At 32.8% G+C, this 17,770-nt stretch overlaps 1 protein-coding gene across 1 annotated transcript; it reads right to left on the bottom strand.

The window, feature by feature from the left end:
• Nucleotides 1–3,412: 3,412 nt before the first annotated feature.
• Nucleotides 3,413–15,817, bottom strand: LOC119835827 (calcitonin gene-related peptide type 1 receptor-like). Its single transcript, XM_038360848.1, has 11 exons — nt 15,697–15,817; nt 13,432–13,564; nt 8,860–8,950; nt 8,377–8,468; nt 8,009–8,138; nt 7,650–7,751; nt 7,414–7,532; nt 6,107–6,180; nt 5,677–5,783; nt 4,008–4,115; nt 3,413–3,550 (listed from the first exon to the last, which is right to left on the bottom strand). Exons 1-11 carry the CDS (start codon nt 15,815–15,817, stop codon nt 3,413–3,415), a joined length of 1,215 nt encoding a protein of 404 aa, XP_038216776.1.
• Between the last annotated feature and the right edge of the window lie 1,953 nt (nt 15,818–17,770).

The following is a 17,770-nucleotide window of genomic DNA, read 5'->3' as shown; positions in this document are numbered from 1 at the left end:
GCTTTCGCTTACAAAACAGAAACGATGGTTTTTGATTAGTTATAATTCGTTGACATAATTATAAAAAGTTGATATTTAAATGTTTACCGATGTAAAGGTGTCTGAAACTTGTACAATCCCACATTGTGAATATTTGTTTCGATATTTGTTTAACAGCATTACAGTCTCTTTAAGTTAAGGTGAGTTGTTAAATTTTGATGGTGTCGGCAAAAACCGATTTAATTCGTTTCTGTACATACCTACTGGCCCTTAGAGCGATAGAAACTATATTACTTAATCTAATACTGATAATAATCAGTTATAAAGTATGAGATCTCAAAATCTATAAACTACACAGTCAATAAGATTAAATCTATAACCTAATGTACAATAATATGATTGATAATATGAATGCCAAGGTCGTCATTTTACACTGATCCGGGCATGCTCAATTTCCGAGATAACAAAATTATTTTTAACAAAAATGTTAATCGCCTTCAAATTATAAGAACTAGAACAAAATTGAAATGAGACCACATGGGTGACACAGGTTTTAAATGAAATAATCGAAATGAATCGGATAAACTAAGTTGCAGAAGGTGAAATACTATCTATATAAATAATAAATAATGAAGAATTTGACCTTGAAGATAGATAGATGTACATACTAAATCTTCCAAATTTAGTGCATCAGAAAATTCGTGATGTCTGGTGGCTATGGGATCTTGCTCTTTTTTGAAGATGATTAAAAAAAAGGGAAATTATAGATTTTATAGGTAATTGAGCGCTGATAAAATGATCGCTAAGGTCGTCGAATATAAGGATCCTGTTGTCCAACGACTAATTACGTTCGTTGGATAAAAATCGGTAGTCCGTTGGGCGTAAACAATGTCGTTGGGAATAGATCAAACCTTAATAATTAAAGTAGAATGAAGCCAATTATATAATATAGGAAAAAGTAAGGGAATTGGTAAAAATGAGAGGAAAAATAATTTAGGCTAGAATTGAGATCGGGAAGTGGGAGAAGGTTTTAAGGACAAAAAAAAAAAAACGGGTATTCTCTATTTCCGGTAATACAACTAGACCTGTTAAAAATAGTTTAATCGCAAAGTTTCAGTTAATTAAAATATGTACAAATTAACCTTATAACGTTATTATATATTTTTTCTCATTTTAATTTATTCTCCTCCTTTTCCAAGTGCTTTCATTCTAGTACAATATTTTTTTTTTGTTATTTTTTTTTGAATGCTTTATGTATATGCATGTATAATATATTTCATTAATCCGTTAGACGTAAAATATTTCGTTGGGCATAAAGGATATCGTGGAGCTAGGGGTCATTTGTGGGCAACCGACCGTTGGGCAAAATCAGGGTTCGTTGGTTCGTAAGGTATCGTCGTCATTAAACCGTTAGGCAAATCAGTAGTCGTTGAGTGAAATCAGCATTCCATGGGGCAAAATCAGTGTTCCGTTGGGCGAAGGCCGAAATTCGGTGGGTAATAATCGTTGATCCGTTGGCCATAAAAGAATTAAACTGCATGTTGTCGATGGCGATCCGAGCTGCCTGCTAGAGAAAACCACAATCAGCGTTTTCAATAAGTGTCCAGATAACCCAATCCCTAATTAATCTTGAAATTATTTTATATACTAATCATATTGAATAACATTATGCTATTTAATATAAGAGAAATTATTTGCAACATGAGTTTAGTAAGATTTCAGTATTATAGGGAAATTAGAAAAGTTGATGGAAATGCAAGGAAGCTAATACCTGCAGATATTTTTGTTTATAAGTAATAAATATAGGTGTAAAACGTAATAAGTATAGTTACATATTATTAAAAATATTTGCATAAAGTATTTGTTGTTAATTAGGAAAGCGTATGTGGTGCAAAATTAAAGAGATACCAGCACCGCATGCCAAAACGCTGCAACCAATTACGGCATAAGATTCTGGAGATACATGTGAGAGCTTCTGCATTACTAATTATTACTACAAGCTAGAATTTCATAGATAATGATTATGTTCTGGGTTATACATGGTACAAATCTATCATTGTTTAAAGATTCAGATTGAATTCATGTATGTATTCTCTTTGCGAAGGAACGTGTAATAGGACGTGGAATGTGCTTTGCGAGATGGTGAAAGTTAATTTTGATATATTTTTGTACGGACAAAGACTTGAAAGTCCGGATGGAACAGAATTCACATTGATCACTTTTGTGTCATAATTGGAGGGAAGTTTAAAATACTAAGAATTTGCTTCTTTTATTTTGGAATACTATATATTATAGCTTGTACCTGTCCACGTCCTTGTAAATTGTCATCTCATGTTGATAAGGATGCGGACTATAAGTCGTGAGATTCGGATTTTTTTTCGCATTTAATAAGAGATTAAAGGCGTAGTACTACTGTTTTCTTTTTATACTGCGTTTATAGCGAAGCTTACAGTCTTTACAATTGGTTAATTAATAAAAAAACATAAAGAGAAATGATAAACATAATGGAAATTCAATTTTAAGAAATTTGGGCATATGTCGCATCTAGTTCTTTAGCTTTCGTCTTATATTCAGAGAATGTGACATCTTTATGTGGAGTAAAACTAGGCTCCAGCATTATGCAAATGGATAATAAAATATGTTATGTATTATGTAACTGTGTAATGTATACGCTTTTTACGAAATTATGTTACAAGATCTTGTGACTTTTATAAGATTCTCTATATCATAAAAACGATAGCAGTATAGATGAGTTTTGGATTTCTGTGTGATGTTTTGTTTTATTTTAATTTTTATTGACATTATAAAGCAATAAATATTTACACTTTTCTTAATATTGTTTTCAGACAGTAGAGGTATAGAATTAATATTGACAAACGTTAAAGAAAATTGAACGGGTAAATTATAATTATTTATCAAAAACATTATATAAATTGTCTGTTTCCTAAATTTAAGTGTAAAATAAACACCTGTGCACGTAGGTTTATCGAATTCAAATACAAAGTTTTATCTTAAATCCAATATACCTACTACTAAATATACATTTGTATGTGAACCTTGATTTAGTTGAATAGATGCTTGAATCTGAATCTAGTTCATTGAAAAGTTACATGAAGGACTGGAGGTTTATAAAGGACGCAATTTTATTTATAGAACCTGGTTATAGAACCCGGGGGCGTTGTCAAACCAACCAACAAAATAATAATAATATGTATTTAGTAATCAAATCATGCTTTTTATTTTTTATTTCAAGAAGGTATAAAAAAAAGATTGCTACAAATAGAACCTTTTAAATTGCACCCCTTGAAGTTAAACTATTACTAGCAACCCCAACATATAAAAAATAAAATAAAATCCTCTGAGCAGCGCACGCTAAAGCGTAAATAATGTACCATTAATGTTTAAGTGAGACAAGATATGGTGAGACATTGTATTAAATGACCAGTAACTCACCACTAATAGCTGTCATGGCGAAGACATCGCGCCGCTGGCGGCGGCGGTTCAGCACTAGGCGGATGGCGTTAATGACGTCGTGGTTAGTGAAGCAGAATATGATGGACAAGCATACACCCTGGTAATTTATTATGCATATGACTTTTTATCACGAAAAAGGCGTGAGCACAATTTTTCAATATGGCAACATTAAAGTTATGTTAAATCGTAGAAGGGTTAACAAGGTGATGGCTATTCATATTTATTTAACTTAGTTTCTTTTTTGTTTTATCAAAAAAATATTTGTTTTAATAATATTCGTCCCTAAATGCTCAATTTTGACCATGCTATCATACTTGTAATAAAGTTCTCACGAACATATCGTACTTCCGTTTTGTACAAAAATTATGAAAAAATTATTGGAAATAACGTATCAAAAAAATAAACCGTAATAAATGGGCCTAGATAGAAAATCAACATTTAAATCGATATCGATGATCTTCTGTAACTCATTCGAGAGGTGGCATGGCGTGCATGCTAGGCTGGATGTACAAATTGACTTAACACTTTATATTCTAGATTTAAATAAATCTTACCTGGAGGCTAGTGATGACCGAAGCGAAGATCTGGTAGGGTTGTTCGATAGCTGTTTGCTGGGAGGGGTGCATCGGGATCAGGATGAAGTGCAAGCCGAACAGTGGGATCTGTATGAGTGATAATTATGTTATATCACACCGCGGTACTTTAAAAAACTCCCTATAAATTACCGTAAGATCTCGTGTTTTCTATATAATGTACGTGTGTAATATTGCGTACACGTGCATTTTTACGTGAACCTAATTTGTTCAAGAACAAAATTTAGCGAGTTGTCATGTGCTTTATTTGAGCGGTATTTCCACATGGCCAAAGGAGAAATAGACACTAAGGGTCTTCCCGACTAGTACCCGTTTCCGAGGCTTTTCTCAGCTATTCACATTTACAATATTAGAGGAATATAAAGAGGTCGTAGAGTTCGCGAATCTCAATATTCATGCCCTGCTTAAGTTAGTTTAGGATGCGCAAAACCGTACAGTGGCCTCATATTGTTATCATCCGCAACTAGCTCTCTAATCTAATTTAGTTTCGATTCAATGTTATTTTTATAATATATTTATAATATTATTATTACTTGTCTTAAAGCTGAGATTAAGGCCTGATTTCTTGATTGAAATTTAATTCCAAAGTAACATATATCGTGGTGAATATTTAATCGCATACATACTAAACAAGCATTGTGTAAATCGTAACGAAAAAAGTCCAACTTCATTAATAATTTCCATCCCATTTGACGGTATTACAAAGATTCACGGTATATCAGACAGAATGAGTCGCAGCGCAGTTTCTTCTCCACATTTCCCTAACTTAATTGATATTTACGCTGCGAAGCGGTTTTGGTTGTTTAGTGAGCGCTCAGTATTAAATATTTTCTTTGAAATATAGTATATTCAAGGAATAATATTATATGGATGTTTATGAAGTTTTAAATTTTTCATAATTACAGTGAATCGTGTGAATAATGCTAATACATGAGTAACTAAATACTTTGTAAATGTTATGATATTTATGTTTAATAAAACAAATAAGCGAATCATTTGTATATAGAATTTAGTAAATGTGCTGTGGACTTAATGGCGAGGGCCCGGTGGCAGATAAATATCAACTAACACCCGCGGCCCCGTCATTTCGGCTCGACGACACACGAGTTTAGTTGGTTGTCCACTATTGCAGTAGGAGTCCGCAATAACCCACGAACCTTGCCCGGGGGTCTTGTGAATGCGCAAAAACTTTCCCCACTTAAAAAGGTAAGAACCTCGAACTAACATCAAAAAGGGTTCGAAACCAGGAGAGCATGCAGGAAATAAACTGATTATTGAATTTGTCTCTAGATCCACATCACCACAGCCTGAATCAGAAATGGAAAATATTATGGTGAGATAATCGGCTTAGTCAAGAAGTTTGATGAAATGTTTGGCAGATGCTTATCCGATGACCAGATGACCAGACTGGTGGACTTTGGACTAAACCTCATAGAAGCCCTGTACCCTAGCCTCCACAAACACTTCAAATGTACAAATGTTCATCTAAGCTGCGAGAGTGTCCATTTAACGGTTCAAAAGATTGAGGCGATGGACTCTTGATCAGTTGCTGGTCGGGCAGTAATTGATCAGTGACTTGATTCAGGATGCCAGTCTATATATAGGTTTGGGATACAAAATATGCACTTACCAGAACCAGAGCAGCCTTAGCAGCCTTGGCCAAAGCGACGAAAGTACTCTGCCGCGGAGTGCGACGAATCTTGAAGTACAGCACGCAGACGACGTTCGCCAGAAACACTGCTATGAAAAGTTTTGTTAGTTTCATTGTTTTCCTATTATATGTAGAAGGTCCGGTGGGACATAGAGTAAATATAAAGAACGTTTTTTTAATAATCTGATAGAAATAATATCTATCTTACCCATGCCCATATTACCATACTTATGATCATACCCATATTTTGATGTATTGAGTATGAACGATTGATTGATTGTTGATGAATTATCATTTGCTAGCTTTAACACGCGGCTTCCCAGATGTTCAAAAATTAAAGGCAACAAGAAATATCATTTACAAAAAACGAACATATAAAAAAATACAATTTCTTAATACAATGACTTACTTAGGGAAATAACGAGAGAGCCGAGAACCGGGATAGAGATGAGCAAGAAAGCATGGCTCGAGTCAGTCCAGCAGCTAGAACAAATTAGGTCAATTAAAACGTTAATTAATCAACTTGTTTAGATTAATTCCCCTTATATATCATAACTGTTATCTAAATTTTATTATGTGACTCTGGTCCTCCTCGTACGTATAAATGGATTATAGAGTCAGTCCCACTTTTTATTTTTTTTAGTTCCTCTGTAGTTTATACCTACCTATAATGAAGTAGAAGAGAATTGACTTCGCATGCTCGAGTTGTTATTAACCACAGATGATGATGATGTTTATGATGATGATGGAAGTGAAATCTCCAAATTTTAGAATGATCTTAAGTCTCCTTCACTAGATTTTATGAAATGAATAGAGTATGAAGCATTTGGCAGTAGCAAGTAAATTGTACATTCGCAATGAGATTTATATGATTCGTCATGTATAAACATTATCTATCATCCCATTAAATTATGGTTGTAGAAAAATTTAAATCGACTTCTCTCAAACATTTATAGGTATTTAATTGCCTTCTGTCTTTGAGGTAAGAAGTAGTTTAAGATTGCGATAATTTTCAACGAAGTAACAATTTTTAAGATTTATGTTTTCATCTTATCATTATTTAATCATTCGCAATGCAAGTAATTTCCCTCGTTTTACTCTATCCATATAGCCTTAATTATTTTTTGCTCTAAGAATTGTACTCATGCATTGCAAATGAAAAAAAAATCGCTAGAACTGATAATTGGTAAAGAGTAATTCCTGAAATATATTACACAAAGCAATACCTTCGCAAATAGCCATGTAAATATTGAGATAATTTAATTTAAAAGTTGTTTTCCGGGACTCATTAGAGTGAACAATGGATTTAATTTCACTGGTGACTGGATGTGGGTTATATCTTATTTCTATCTATCTTATTTATTAGAACTTGTAATGTCCATATCCCAAATAATACTCTCAATAGGCAGATCCAAATAAACGATGAAGGCGCATGTAGAATTTTATTATAATATTATTCGTCCGTATTTTTGCTATGATTAATTAGAATAAAAATCATTTGTTCCATGGCGTAGCATAACTTATTAATTCCTGTTAACATAATAGATTCGCTTCACATTCTCGCTTCATCGCTTCATATTCCAAATTTAATAATTTTTAATACAAACAATAAAAAGCATTAATGCAATGCTTCAGATTTGCAATCAGCATTAAATTTACTCGCAACTTATGCCAGATAGCGTTTCGCATAGATCTTTTACATATATTTATACTCACTGATGGGTAGATTTCTCAGAGAAGATGCGGACAGCCGAATAAGCAGACATGATGATAGCAGGGAGGCCCCAACCAATGCATCGGAACAGCAACATGCATTGTTCGTTCTTCATAAACACCTGATAAAGGAAAAATATCTATAAATCTGAACAAAGAAGCATATGCTAATTATATTTTCGAAAACTCTCTATGATACAGTGACTTAACGAGCTGCCAGAAAAATCATAAATACTTACGCAAACCAGAGACAAGTGAAGATGCAGCCCCTCACAGAACATCCACATGTAGCCAGTAACCATCAAGTAGTAAGTAAACACGTGAAGCGTCTGGCACCAGATCTAATAAATTTAAATATGTTTTAAGACCTCGCCGTTGCATATTTTATCCAATTGCAAGAAGTATAAAGGCTATTTTATTTTGAGGAAAAACCAGAGTTAAAAATACTGATGAAAATACAAATAATTATACTGATGGTCATATAGTAGACACTGACAGAAACTGACAAAACTGAACAAGACAATTCTAAAGGAACTAAAAAAGAATTAATGCCATAAATGAAATTAAGCATTTGATTTCAAATGCCTGTTATACCAACCGGATTCTCGAAAAGCACAAACACGTCGTTGATGACAGTCAGATACCAGATGGTCCAGAGCAAGTTCGTGATGATCACTGAAGAGAACAGATTGATGTGCACGCGGATGCGGGTGCAGTTCAGCGTGCTCCTGTTTGAAGAATTATAGCTTCAATTTATGGAGTTTGAAAGAATTTTCTAATTTTATGGTCTTTTAGAGTATCGATTTATATAAGCTCTATTAATTTTTAATGTAAAGCTTTTGTTGACATTTGTTGTTATATTATCTACTTTTCAACATCTAACTTATAATCGCACTGCAAAAATAATAAAATCCCATTTTAGTTTGAAGACTAATCATAATTAAAAAAATAATCTGTGGTACTTACCGGAAGTACCAGAAGATGAAGAGCGCGAGAGACAGAGCGAAAGTGGACAAGGCATACCCGCCGATGTACAGGTTGTTCACCAAGCTGCGGAACTACGGAAATTCACACAATTTGAATAACACAACCTTTAGTAGTTAAATTGACCACGTCCTTGGTACAGTTGGTTAATACGAGAATGCATAACTTTTAACCTTTAACCATAAAATCGAAGGGTCCTGGGTTCCCGGTGAGGATGCATAAAAAAGTGTTTGGCAGGACACAGAATCACCTACTTGTTCACAAATAAAATCGATAAGTGACACAGATGTATATCATTTGCCCCATACCCCACTAGGGGACACAGGACCTCACTTAGTAATTAATTTACTAAATTACTGCAACTGTTTTTTTATCATTATCATGTTTGACTTGGTAGATAATTTGGAACAGCAAAATTAAACATTAATTTTAAGCGAAATCATGATTTATAAAAAAATACGCAACCCTCATATCCTCGTAGTTGATGCAGTTAGTGTAGTTGGTCCACGCCTTTTTCCCCACTGGGTGCTCCCACCAAGTCCCATTTTCCAGGCAGCTGTAAAAAATATCTTACTTCAACACGGAACAAATGAAAAATAAGGGTAGGCTATATATAAGTCGTTTGTAATTTAAGTTAAATTATAAAGTTGCATATATTATGGATAACATGTGGGGATAATTTCGAAAAATTTGGTTAACTGTAGCATAAAACTATGTTCTTCGATAACAATTTGATATGATTTTTACTCAATCTAAAGTAACGATTACAGCATTCAAAAGTATTGATAAGACGTTAATATAATATACTGTTAATATTGAATAAGTGGTCTTATAAAATCCCTAGTAAAGTTGAAAGGCCATTGAAGTTGCTAATGACATTTAAAACTTCTCCCTTCAAAACGCCATACTAATATAAAGCGCTTTACATGTTCCCTTTGTTTACGTTGTTTAGGAAATAAAAGCACATACATGAGTGAACTGGAATAGACCAGACAATAAGATGTCACGTAGGTGTTCAGTTTTTATTAAAACCTTTCAACGTCAATGAGGAACGACCACAAACTATCAGAACAAAGAACACAGCGATCTCAAAGGATCATGGGATTGCATGTACAAAGCGAATACCCTGAAAAATATTGGTGTAAAGTTCATCATAACAATAGATCCATCTTTTGTTTCGTTGCCAAGGTTTATCAAGAGGTGCAGATTTTTATTAAATTCCTGCAATATTCGAGTTCGTTTGTGAAAGCGCAGTCCTTTGAATCGAATGAATTTTGTATGTGGTATTTGGTATTGTATTTGGAAGAAAAAGCACGCTGTCTAAAAGGCAGCTTATTAAAACAGAAAAATGGCATTCAGCTCCAAATCTATATGAACTTGAAGTTTAAATTGGTTAAATATAGATTAGTGGTTGCCGGTGCTGAAACATTGGTTACGAGTAAAAGCAGGGCACTAGCCTTTCAACCATTAATTGCATTACTTAAAGCCAATACCCCATTAATTATCAGACTGGACACGATACACGGAGTTCAATTTTTTTTTTAATTTGACGATTCCTTTAGAACTATTTCCTACTTGTGCTTTGGTTTAGAAATATTACAAATGTATAATAGTAATATACAGATATATATACATAGAATATGTGAATACAATTCATAAAGGACCAGATTTTATCACCACTCCAACGAGATAAGTCGAGTTCTTGAAACAATTACAAATGCTGTTCAAATTTATCAAATGTGATGTAATATTCAGTTTCATCCAATAACTGGTGAGTTGAAGCTTAATCATAGGAATTGTCAGTTGATAGGTGACAGAAACGCATTAGTTAGTTACGAAGCTAACTGGCTAGTTGTGTAATGATACCATGTAATGACATAAATCATAGTATGTGCATAATCAAATAATTAATCTGTGTCATATTAAAAGATAGTCAGTCAGTTCATGGACAGCTCTTAATTTAAGAAAATGTAATAAGTATCTACAATGCATGAAAAAAAAGGAATAACATAATGATGATATCTGAGTTATATATGTGACAACTTAAATAAACTGTGAATATTTAATTCAATGGATTATTAATAGAAGAATATCAGCGAATTATTTATTCTCATCATTTATAAACAGCGACAGGATCTTAGCGACATTCCTTAAATATGTCAGGGCTTTCTTATAAGTAAATTATAAGTATTATTACATGTCTTAGCAAATTTAACTTTTCCTTTGCAGAAGTCCTACTTCTGCACATGTTCATGGGCAATGTAGTTGCTTACTATCAGGTGAACCACCAGCTTCGCTTGCCCGCTCTTGCATAAAAAACCACAATTTCTAACAGTAGCCTTTGATAAAAATCCACTACTAGGCAAATTACCAATCCGATGAATACTCATGTAATAAGACCGAACATTTGCAATAAAAAAAAGTTTAATCTAGACTCTATCCTAGTGTAAAAACATTTCAAACGTTCACATAAAGATGTGAGTAAGGTGTCAGGATTCCAAGATATTATGAATTAAGTGAAACTCAATTACAACTTCGTCTCAAAGCTATGCGTTCATAACAGCTTCGTTCTAACTTCTAACTACATACATAATATCATATAATCACTACAACCAACACAACTTGTTTACGACTAAATGCTTTGATTTTGCTCAATTTTCGAAACATAATATTTATATTCGAAGCAATCATTCTTATGTAAGGTAATGCCATTGAAATAGTTAATCGTTAATCGATTAATGGGAAAATTTTGTTGTTATGTGTTTTTATAATTACTAGTACACATCTATTTGCGTGAGTATGTGTACATCCATCGCTTATTTTTATAACTAAATATAAATTTTCTGTAAACAAAATCGAAATATGTAAATGTAAATCTCTTAGCATTTTTCACTTATCGCTAATGGAGGAATGGAGATGAAAATTTGGTCACAAATATATTTACAGAAAACTCGGAGCAAATTCGTATATATTTTAAATGAAACTTTATATTTCCTTTTATTGGATTGGTTTTCTTTATGGACAATCGAAATTACGAAACATTTTATAAAAATTAACGCGATGGATATATTAAAATCCTAGACTTCCGTTGTGACGAACGAGTTGGTAGATTTTATTTGAATAAGTACAATCAAAAAACCGGTGTCCAAACATTATCGCACTACGAAAACCGGGATTGTGTACTTAATTCAACGGACAATGCGACTCGATTTGTTCTAAGTACATTTATTTGTAAAAAACCATATACCTACAGCTTTCATGAGTTTCATTTACGTATGAAAATACAACGGAAGGAATCGAAGTTATAGTTTGAGAAGGAATTTTATGCTGGGAATAAATAAGATAAAAATCTTTAAAAGTAACAAACTGACTTCACTTAACAATTTGAGAATAACACATTACATACTAGAAATCCTTACTGTTAGAAAGGTAAATTCAAACACAAATGGAGCTACAGTAAAAGGCACCTACTAGAATTAAAACCGAACCTTGAGTTTCATTAAAAAAAAGTACCATAAACCTTGTTATTTAGAAATTGTATGACGTAATCAGATAAGAAACATTTCCTAAGTAATGGAATTAGTTTAAGTCGGATATTAGAATGTGAATCCCAAATAGCGCAAATTAATTTGCTGAAACGCCATGGCATATATGAGAAGAACATATAAGTAACGATATTTGAATCTATAAAGCGTCTTTATTCAGGACGATGTGACAAGAAAATATTATGACAATTGAAAACTTCGGAACAACCGACGCTTAGGCGAATGAATGACTGTTGGCAAAAATCCATAATGTTTCTTATCAAGGCCTATGGGAATAGTATACATGTTTATGCTACACTTCTATGAAGTGTTGATGAAGCGACGATTGAAATAATAGATTTGATGAAAACTATTAATAATGAAAATATAGGGATATGAAAGAAATAACGTAGTTCCAATACATGACCATTTGAATAGGTGGGAGTAATTTTTTAAAATAATAATTTTGACATAACGTTTTAGGAACTTATAAGTCGCTAAAAGGTGGGCAAACCTAGCAACCTGTGATGTCATTTAACTATAACAATAATGCTCAAAAACATTATTTATTTATTATCGTACGAGCACGTTACAAGAATTCCGATGAAATGTAAATTCACGCAACCTTTGATACCTGACGTGGTTTAATTAACAGTTGATTTTTTGCTTTAACCTGTTGCGCCTGGTGTCAAAATTGCTTTGGCGAAATTCCTTTGTGTCAATACAAACGAATGACATTTCGACAAGCCTTTTGGTAAAGTGTAAAAGCCAAACGTTACTGCTACCTTTGCGTTGAAACCTTTGAGTAACACTTGGATAATTAATTTTACGTCCATTGGGCGTTGAAGTGTAGCTTTGTGTGTTTCACTTTATAGTTTTGACATTTTTCCATGAAACGGTCTTTATAATGCATTAACGCTACGTGGGTTTGAAGGAATGTTCATGCATATGACGCGTTGGTTCCAAAATTTGCTATAATCAATAGTTTTACAAACGGTAATCGATATATTATTAAAACATTTTCGTTCCGTTGAATATACTTTGATCTGAAATAACCGCTATTCTGTCATCATCGCGCTATAAAATTAAAGATTACGCGATTGCTTTTTGCACCAGTTATACTGACATTGAAAGTTTTAACTAAAATAAACTAGATAAAATATTGATCTTACAAATCAACATGCTGACTCGAAATTTCAGTGCGTCTGATATATATTACCCATTTCACGCCAACCGTGTCTATTGAAATAATAATCTTACAAAGCTGAGGTGGGTTAATACCGCAGCTCATCGCGTTTATTTTATCTTATTGCCACTAAAAGTTTTATAACTTTTGTACTCATGCATAAAACATGGAAGTAATATTATTAGCTTATACGTCCAATGTACTTTTTTTCCTATAAAATAATCTTTTTAAAAATAGACGCAGAACCTGCAGACTTCATTTTGCAAAAGTTACGTAGCACTGCTTAAATTTTAAATATAATTATAAAAATAGAAAAATGCAACTTACGTCTTATGCCCATATCTGGTAGGGTCAAAGCCCACGACATGGTCGGGGCACTTCTGCGTCACAGTAGTGCCGGCGGGAGTCTCAGTCCAGCATTGAAAGCCGTCGAAAGTACGAGGACAATAGGTGATGTTATCTGTAAACAAGTTGAGCTGTAGAGTTGCGATGCGTAGGTACTATGAGTAATATTCGTAAGTTTTTGGGAGTGTGATGTGGTACGTGTCTTTAGTTAATCTCATTTTATTTCGCCTACATATTCAACTTTTCAGTTTAAGTCGTTCATTAAATCTATTCTATCTATATTTCTATACAATTAAGAAAATATATATTATTTCAGTAAATGTTAGAAATGCTTCAATATTGATACTAACAATATTTTATAGCTATTATGTCATCAGTAATTGGAATCCAGATGTGAGGTGAACAGATTTGCGACTCCCAATATTTATCGCAGTTAAAATAGGCAAAAAATCTCCATTGAGTGAATTCGAACTCATTGCCTACAAGATAAAGTTATGATTCGCACAACACTAGCTTACACTAACCACGTACGCGATTATTTAAGTACTACGTTGAAAAATTGTTACTCTGGATACTGAACTTTTTATTGTAATTTATGTATTGGTATGGTATGGTTCTTTAGTCTTCTTGACCTTTTTACTATAAGGGTGCATTTACTTGAGTGTAATTAATTAATTTGTTCGGGCATCGCCCTTGTGGTGAATGAGCCGCGTCTATCGGAGGTTTGGGATTCCAAAATACGTCGTTCGAAATGAGAAAATTTATATTATAATATATAATATCTTCTTATTTATAATACCTTTTAATATATAATAGTTTGCGAGTTTATATAAAATGTAAAATATTGTATAAAATTTCGTTTTCAGGGTAACCGGTTGATCTGGAATAAATTTCTTCAATAATAAGAAAAATATTTGTAATCTATATCCATCTCACAGGAAGATTTAAATCTCTATGAAACGAATGTTATATAGAAAACGCTTTGAGTTAATAAACATTATTTGATGCAACAGCACAACATAAGAGGCTTACATTGTAGTTTATGCTTTGTGGAAAGGGAGCAATATCCAGTGCAAGAGATTTTCCGATCAATAATATATTTGTAAAAGGAATGACGGTCCGAGCCTAGAGCGTATGGAATTAAGCCGGAAATCTAAAAACGTTTTCATCAAAATATCGGATGATGGCTCACTATCTGTACTATAAGAACGAGTCTATATCCTATATACCGTGTATCTGTATATGTTATGTTGTCATATAAGACGTGCAAATTGCATAAAAAGATTCCAAGATTATACTCTTAACTTGAAAGCAAAAGATATTCTTTATTCAAATGTACTGAAACGAAGCCATAAAAATCATTATTACGTATCTACGTTTTACGTTTGTTTACGTCTCCAATCATTAATAATATTAAAAGCAATACATTTTTAAGACGTAAGAGACCTAGTCATACAAAATCTAAAAACAATCTTATTTCGATGAGATAAAGTCGAATTAACAAACCACCAAAGCTCCACCCTGGATGACCACCCACTTGGTGAGAACGCTTCACGCAACGGATTATGTATCTTTGAAATACATGATCGAGGCTTAGTGCATATTGTAAAACCCACTCTTGCTTTAGATATTGGTGCAATACAACTTACACTGTGAATGAAAGGCGTGCTAGTGTACAAAATGCTCATACGTTTGTATTACATTACACTGGACTCGTACAATATATTTATATTTATACAGAAATAACACTGTCTGTCTTGAATCTTTCCGCACCTAAACCGCTAAATAAATTTGGCGAAGGTTTGTCTGTTCTATGAGATAGTACTGTGGAAGGGCATATAATATAAACTATTATATTTATATATATGTATGTAGTGTTTTACACAAAAACTACTGGACCGATTAGAAAGCGGCAACTTCACGGAGTGACATTCGCTATATATGTACCACTAGAATATTAATACTTATATAATTGTATGAAAGAATAAAAAGGAAGTTGAATATCCCTCGAGAGTCAGTAATTTAAATATGAAATAAGTTTTCATGTCTTGGAGGTTGATACAAAGATTCAACAGATAAGGTTCATAGTTATATATGTTTGGTATCAATCATATTGTTAATATTAGTAAAACCTTAACTCATTTATTTTGCATGTATATTTTTGGTACTAAGAATCATCAATCTGGTTGCAAATATTTGTATGTAAATAAAAAAAGAAATTAAAAAAAAATTTCCCTTTGTACTTACGCGCCAATTCCTTGAGTCTCTCCTTGGCAGCTTCATAACATTCTATCACCAGTTCCTTGAGCCTTTCAAACTTCGGCTGATATATGAATTTCAGAGGACTTTCATCCAGGATTTCATCCATGATCGCGAGTTTTATTGAATCACAAGCTGTGGGGATTTTGGAATAAAGTACGTTATACGACGTTGAAGCAACCTTTGCAGCAACCGGATGAGTTATTTTTCATTGTACGTCCGGGTTGCCTGAATCTACGTGATTTGATTATAATTGCAGACCATAGAAAATTCATTGATGCCTAAGCTAATAATATGTCATCATGAGGGATATAGTCCGGAGGGATATACCTACTGTAACAATAATGCATTATCGTGCATTTGTATTTTGAATGTCAGTAATTTGTTATCTACAACTTGAAGTTAATTTTTCCTTTTTTGAAAACATGTTTTTCGTTTCCAAAATTTCATTTTTCATTTGTTATTTGAGAATAAATAATTGTGAGAATTGCAATTATTAGAATAAAATATTAATCGCAGTTCGCTGTCGGTAATTTTAAGTTGAAATCTGTTGTCAATCATTTATTGATTCAATAATTCTAATGTAGTGTTTTATTGTATCTCAAATTGAACTTTTATGTACTGTATCGGGGGAACACAGAGTCCAGAAACACAGTGAAAGTTATATTGAGAGTCTGGGGTCCATGTTTTATGTGATGCATAATTTGTCAAAAATTATTTCATTTTATTATTTCTTTTTAATGTTGAAAGTCATTGTAAGAACCTTTGGTCAATATTTGTATACAAAACTTTTTTAAAAATCATTTAGGATCGATGTTTTAGATAGCAATGTTCTAAATATATATTTTATAGATTTCAGGCAAACCCCTTCGTGATATATCTATCTAGTTATTCTTTTACAAGAATAACTATAATCTGGTAGTTTTAATATAGGTCCAGGTTGCTTTTACTTCGTATTGACTGAGATGTATGGGTAGAGAGGGGATATTATAAGAAGCAGAAAATAAAAATATACATATAAAATAATACTTAAATTTATGTTAAACTAGTTAATAATTATAATTAATGTTCTTCAAGTTATCAATAACGATAAGCTTAAATATATTTGTACCTAAAGTATCTTAAAAGAATTTTTAACAGCATATGCTGTTAGCTGAAAAAAATTACCTTAACCACCTAGATATGTTACATGTCTGCGAGTTTCCCCAACTCGTCTCATTCCATTAGAGGAAGGGAAAAGGAATGTGAAAGGAACTCACGGATTCTCACTTTTTAAATAAAATAATCACACGCACATATATCCACACACAGTTCCGCGATAATTCAATCATCTATCGAAATTAAAGAGTTTGCTCACTTTTGTTACGCTGTGAATGTTTTCAGAACCCGATTACGAATACTACAGCGATCGTGGTTACGAGAAGACTGAACATGTGAAACGGAACAGCGTTTAACGCATGTACTCCCGGTTACAATTTAGGTATGTGTTTAATTCAAAAAGGATCTCAGAGTCATCGGAATGGAGGTTCGCTTGTGCCTTATTATTATGAGAAACGCAATATTTTTAAACGAATTTAATGTGGATGAACATTCAAATATACGTATTATTATATCCGATGAATTATGATAGATAATATGTAATAGGTAATATATTGTCGATATCATTTCCATTCTATGAATGCATTTAAAATTGGTGGTTGGTTGGTTTAATGCAATGATAAAGTATGTATCAGATAAATTTATTTGTTTATAGTTACGCGATATTTACTGCGAGAATCAGGGTTAGCGTTGCCCTTATGGAGACTTACCTAAAACTAAAAAAGTGTATTGCTTTATGTATAATATCATCGAAATATTATTAATACCGTTTATGACCTATCTCGCAAGATTGCAGTGTCGATAAATTATAAATCTGACTGGTCAGTATTTGGTTATTGTATTATAATTATTATTTCGTGCTGTACCATAGAATTAGGTAATACTTAGAGGAGCTGATCCGACCAATAAGGGCCAGTTGAAAATTTTACGAGTGGGAAAGTTGAATTCCCTATGTTCAACTATG

Source organism: Zerene cesonia, chromosome Z (genome assembly GCF_012273895.1).
Source record: "Zerene cesonia ecotype Mississippi chromosome Z, Zerene_cesonia_1.1, whole genome shotgun sequence".
Classification (NCBI taxonomy): domain Eukaryota; kingdom Metazoa; phylum Arthropoda; class Insecta; order Lepidoptera; family Pieridae; genus Zerene; species Zerene cesonia.
Note: the sequence above shows the minus strand (reverse complement) of the source record. Positions and strands in the feature narration are given on the sequence as shown.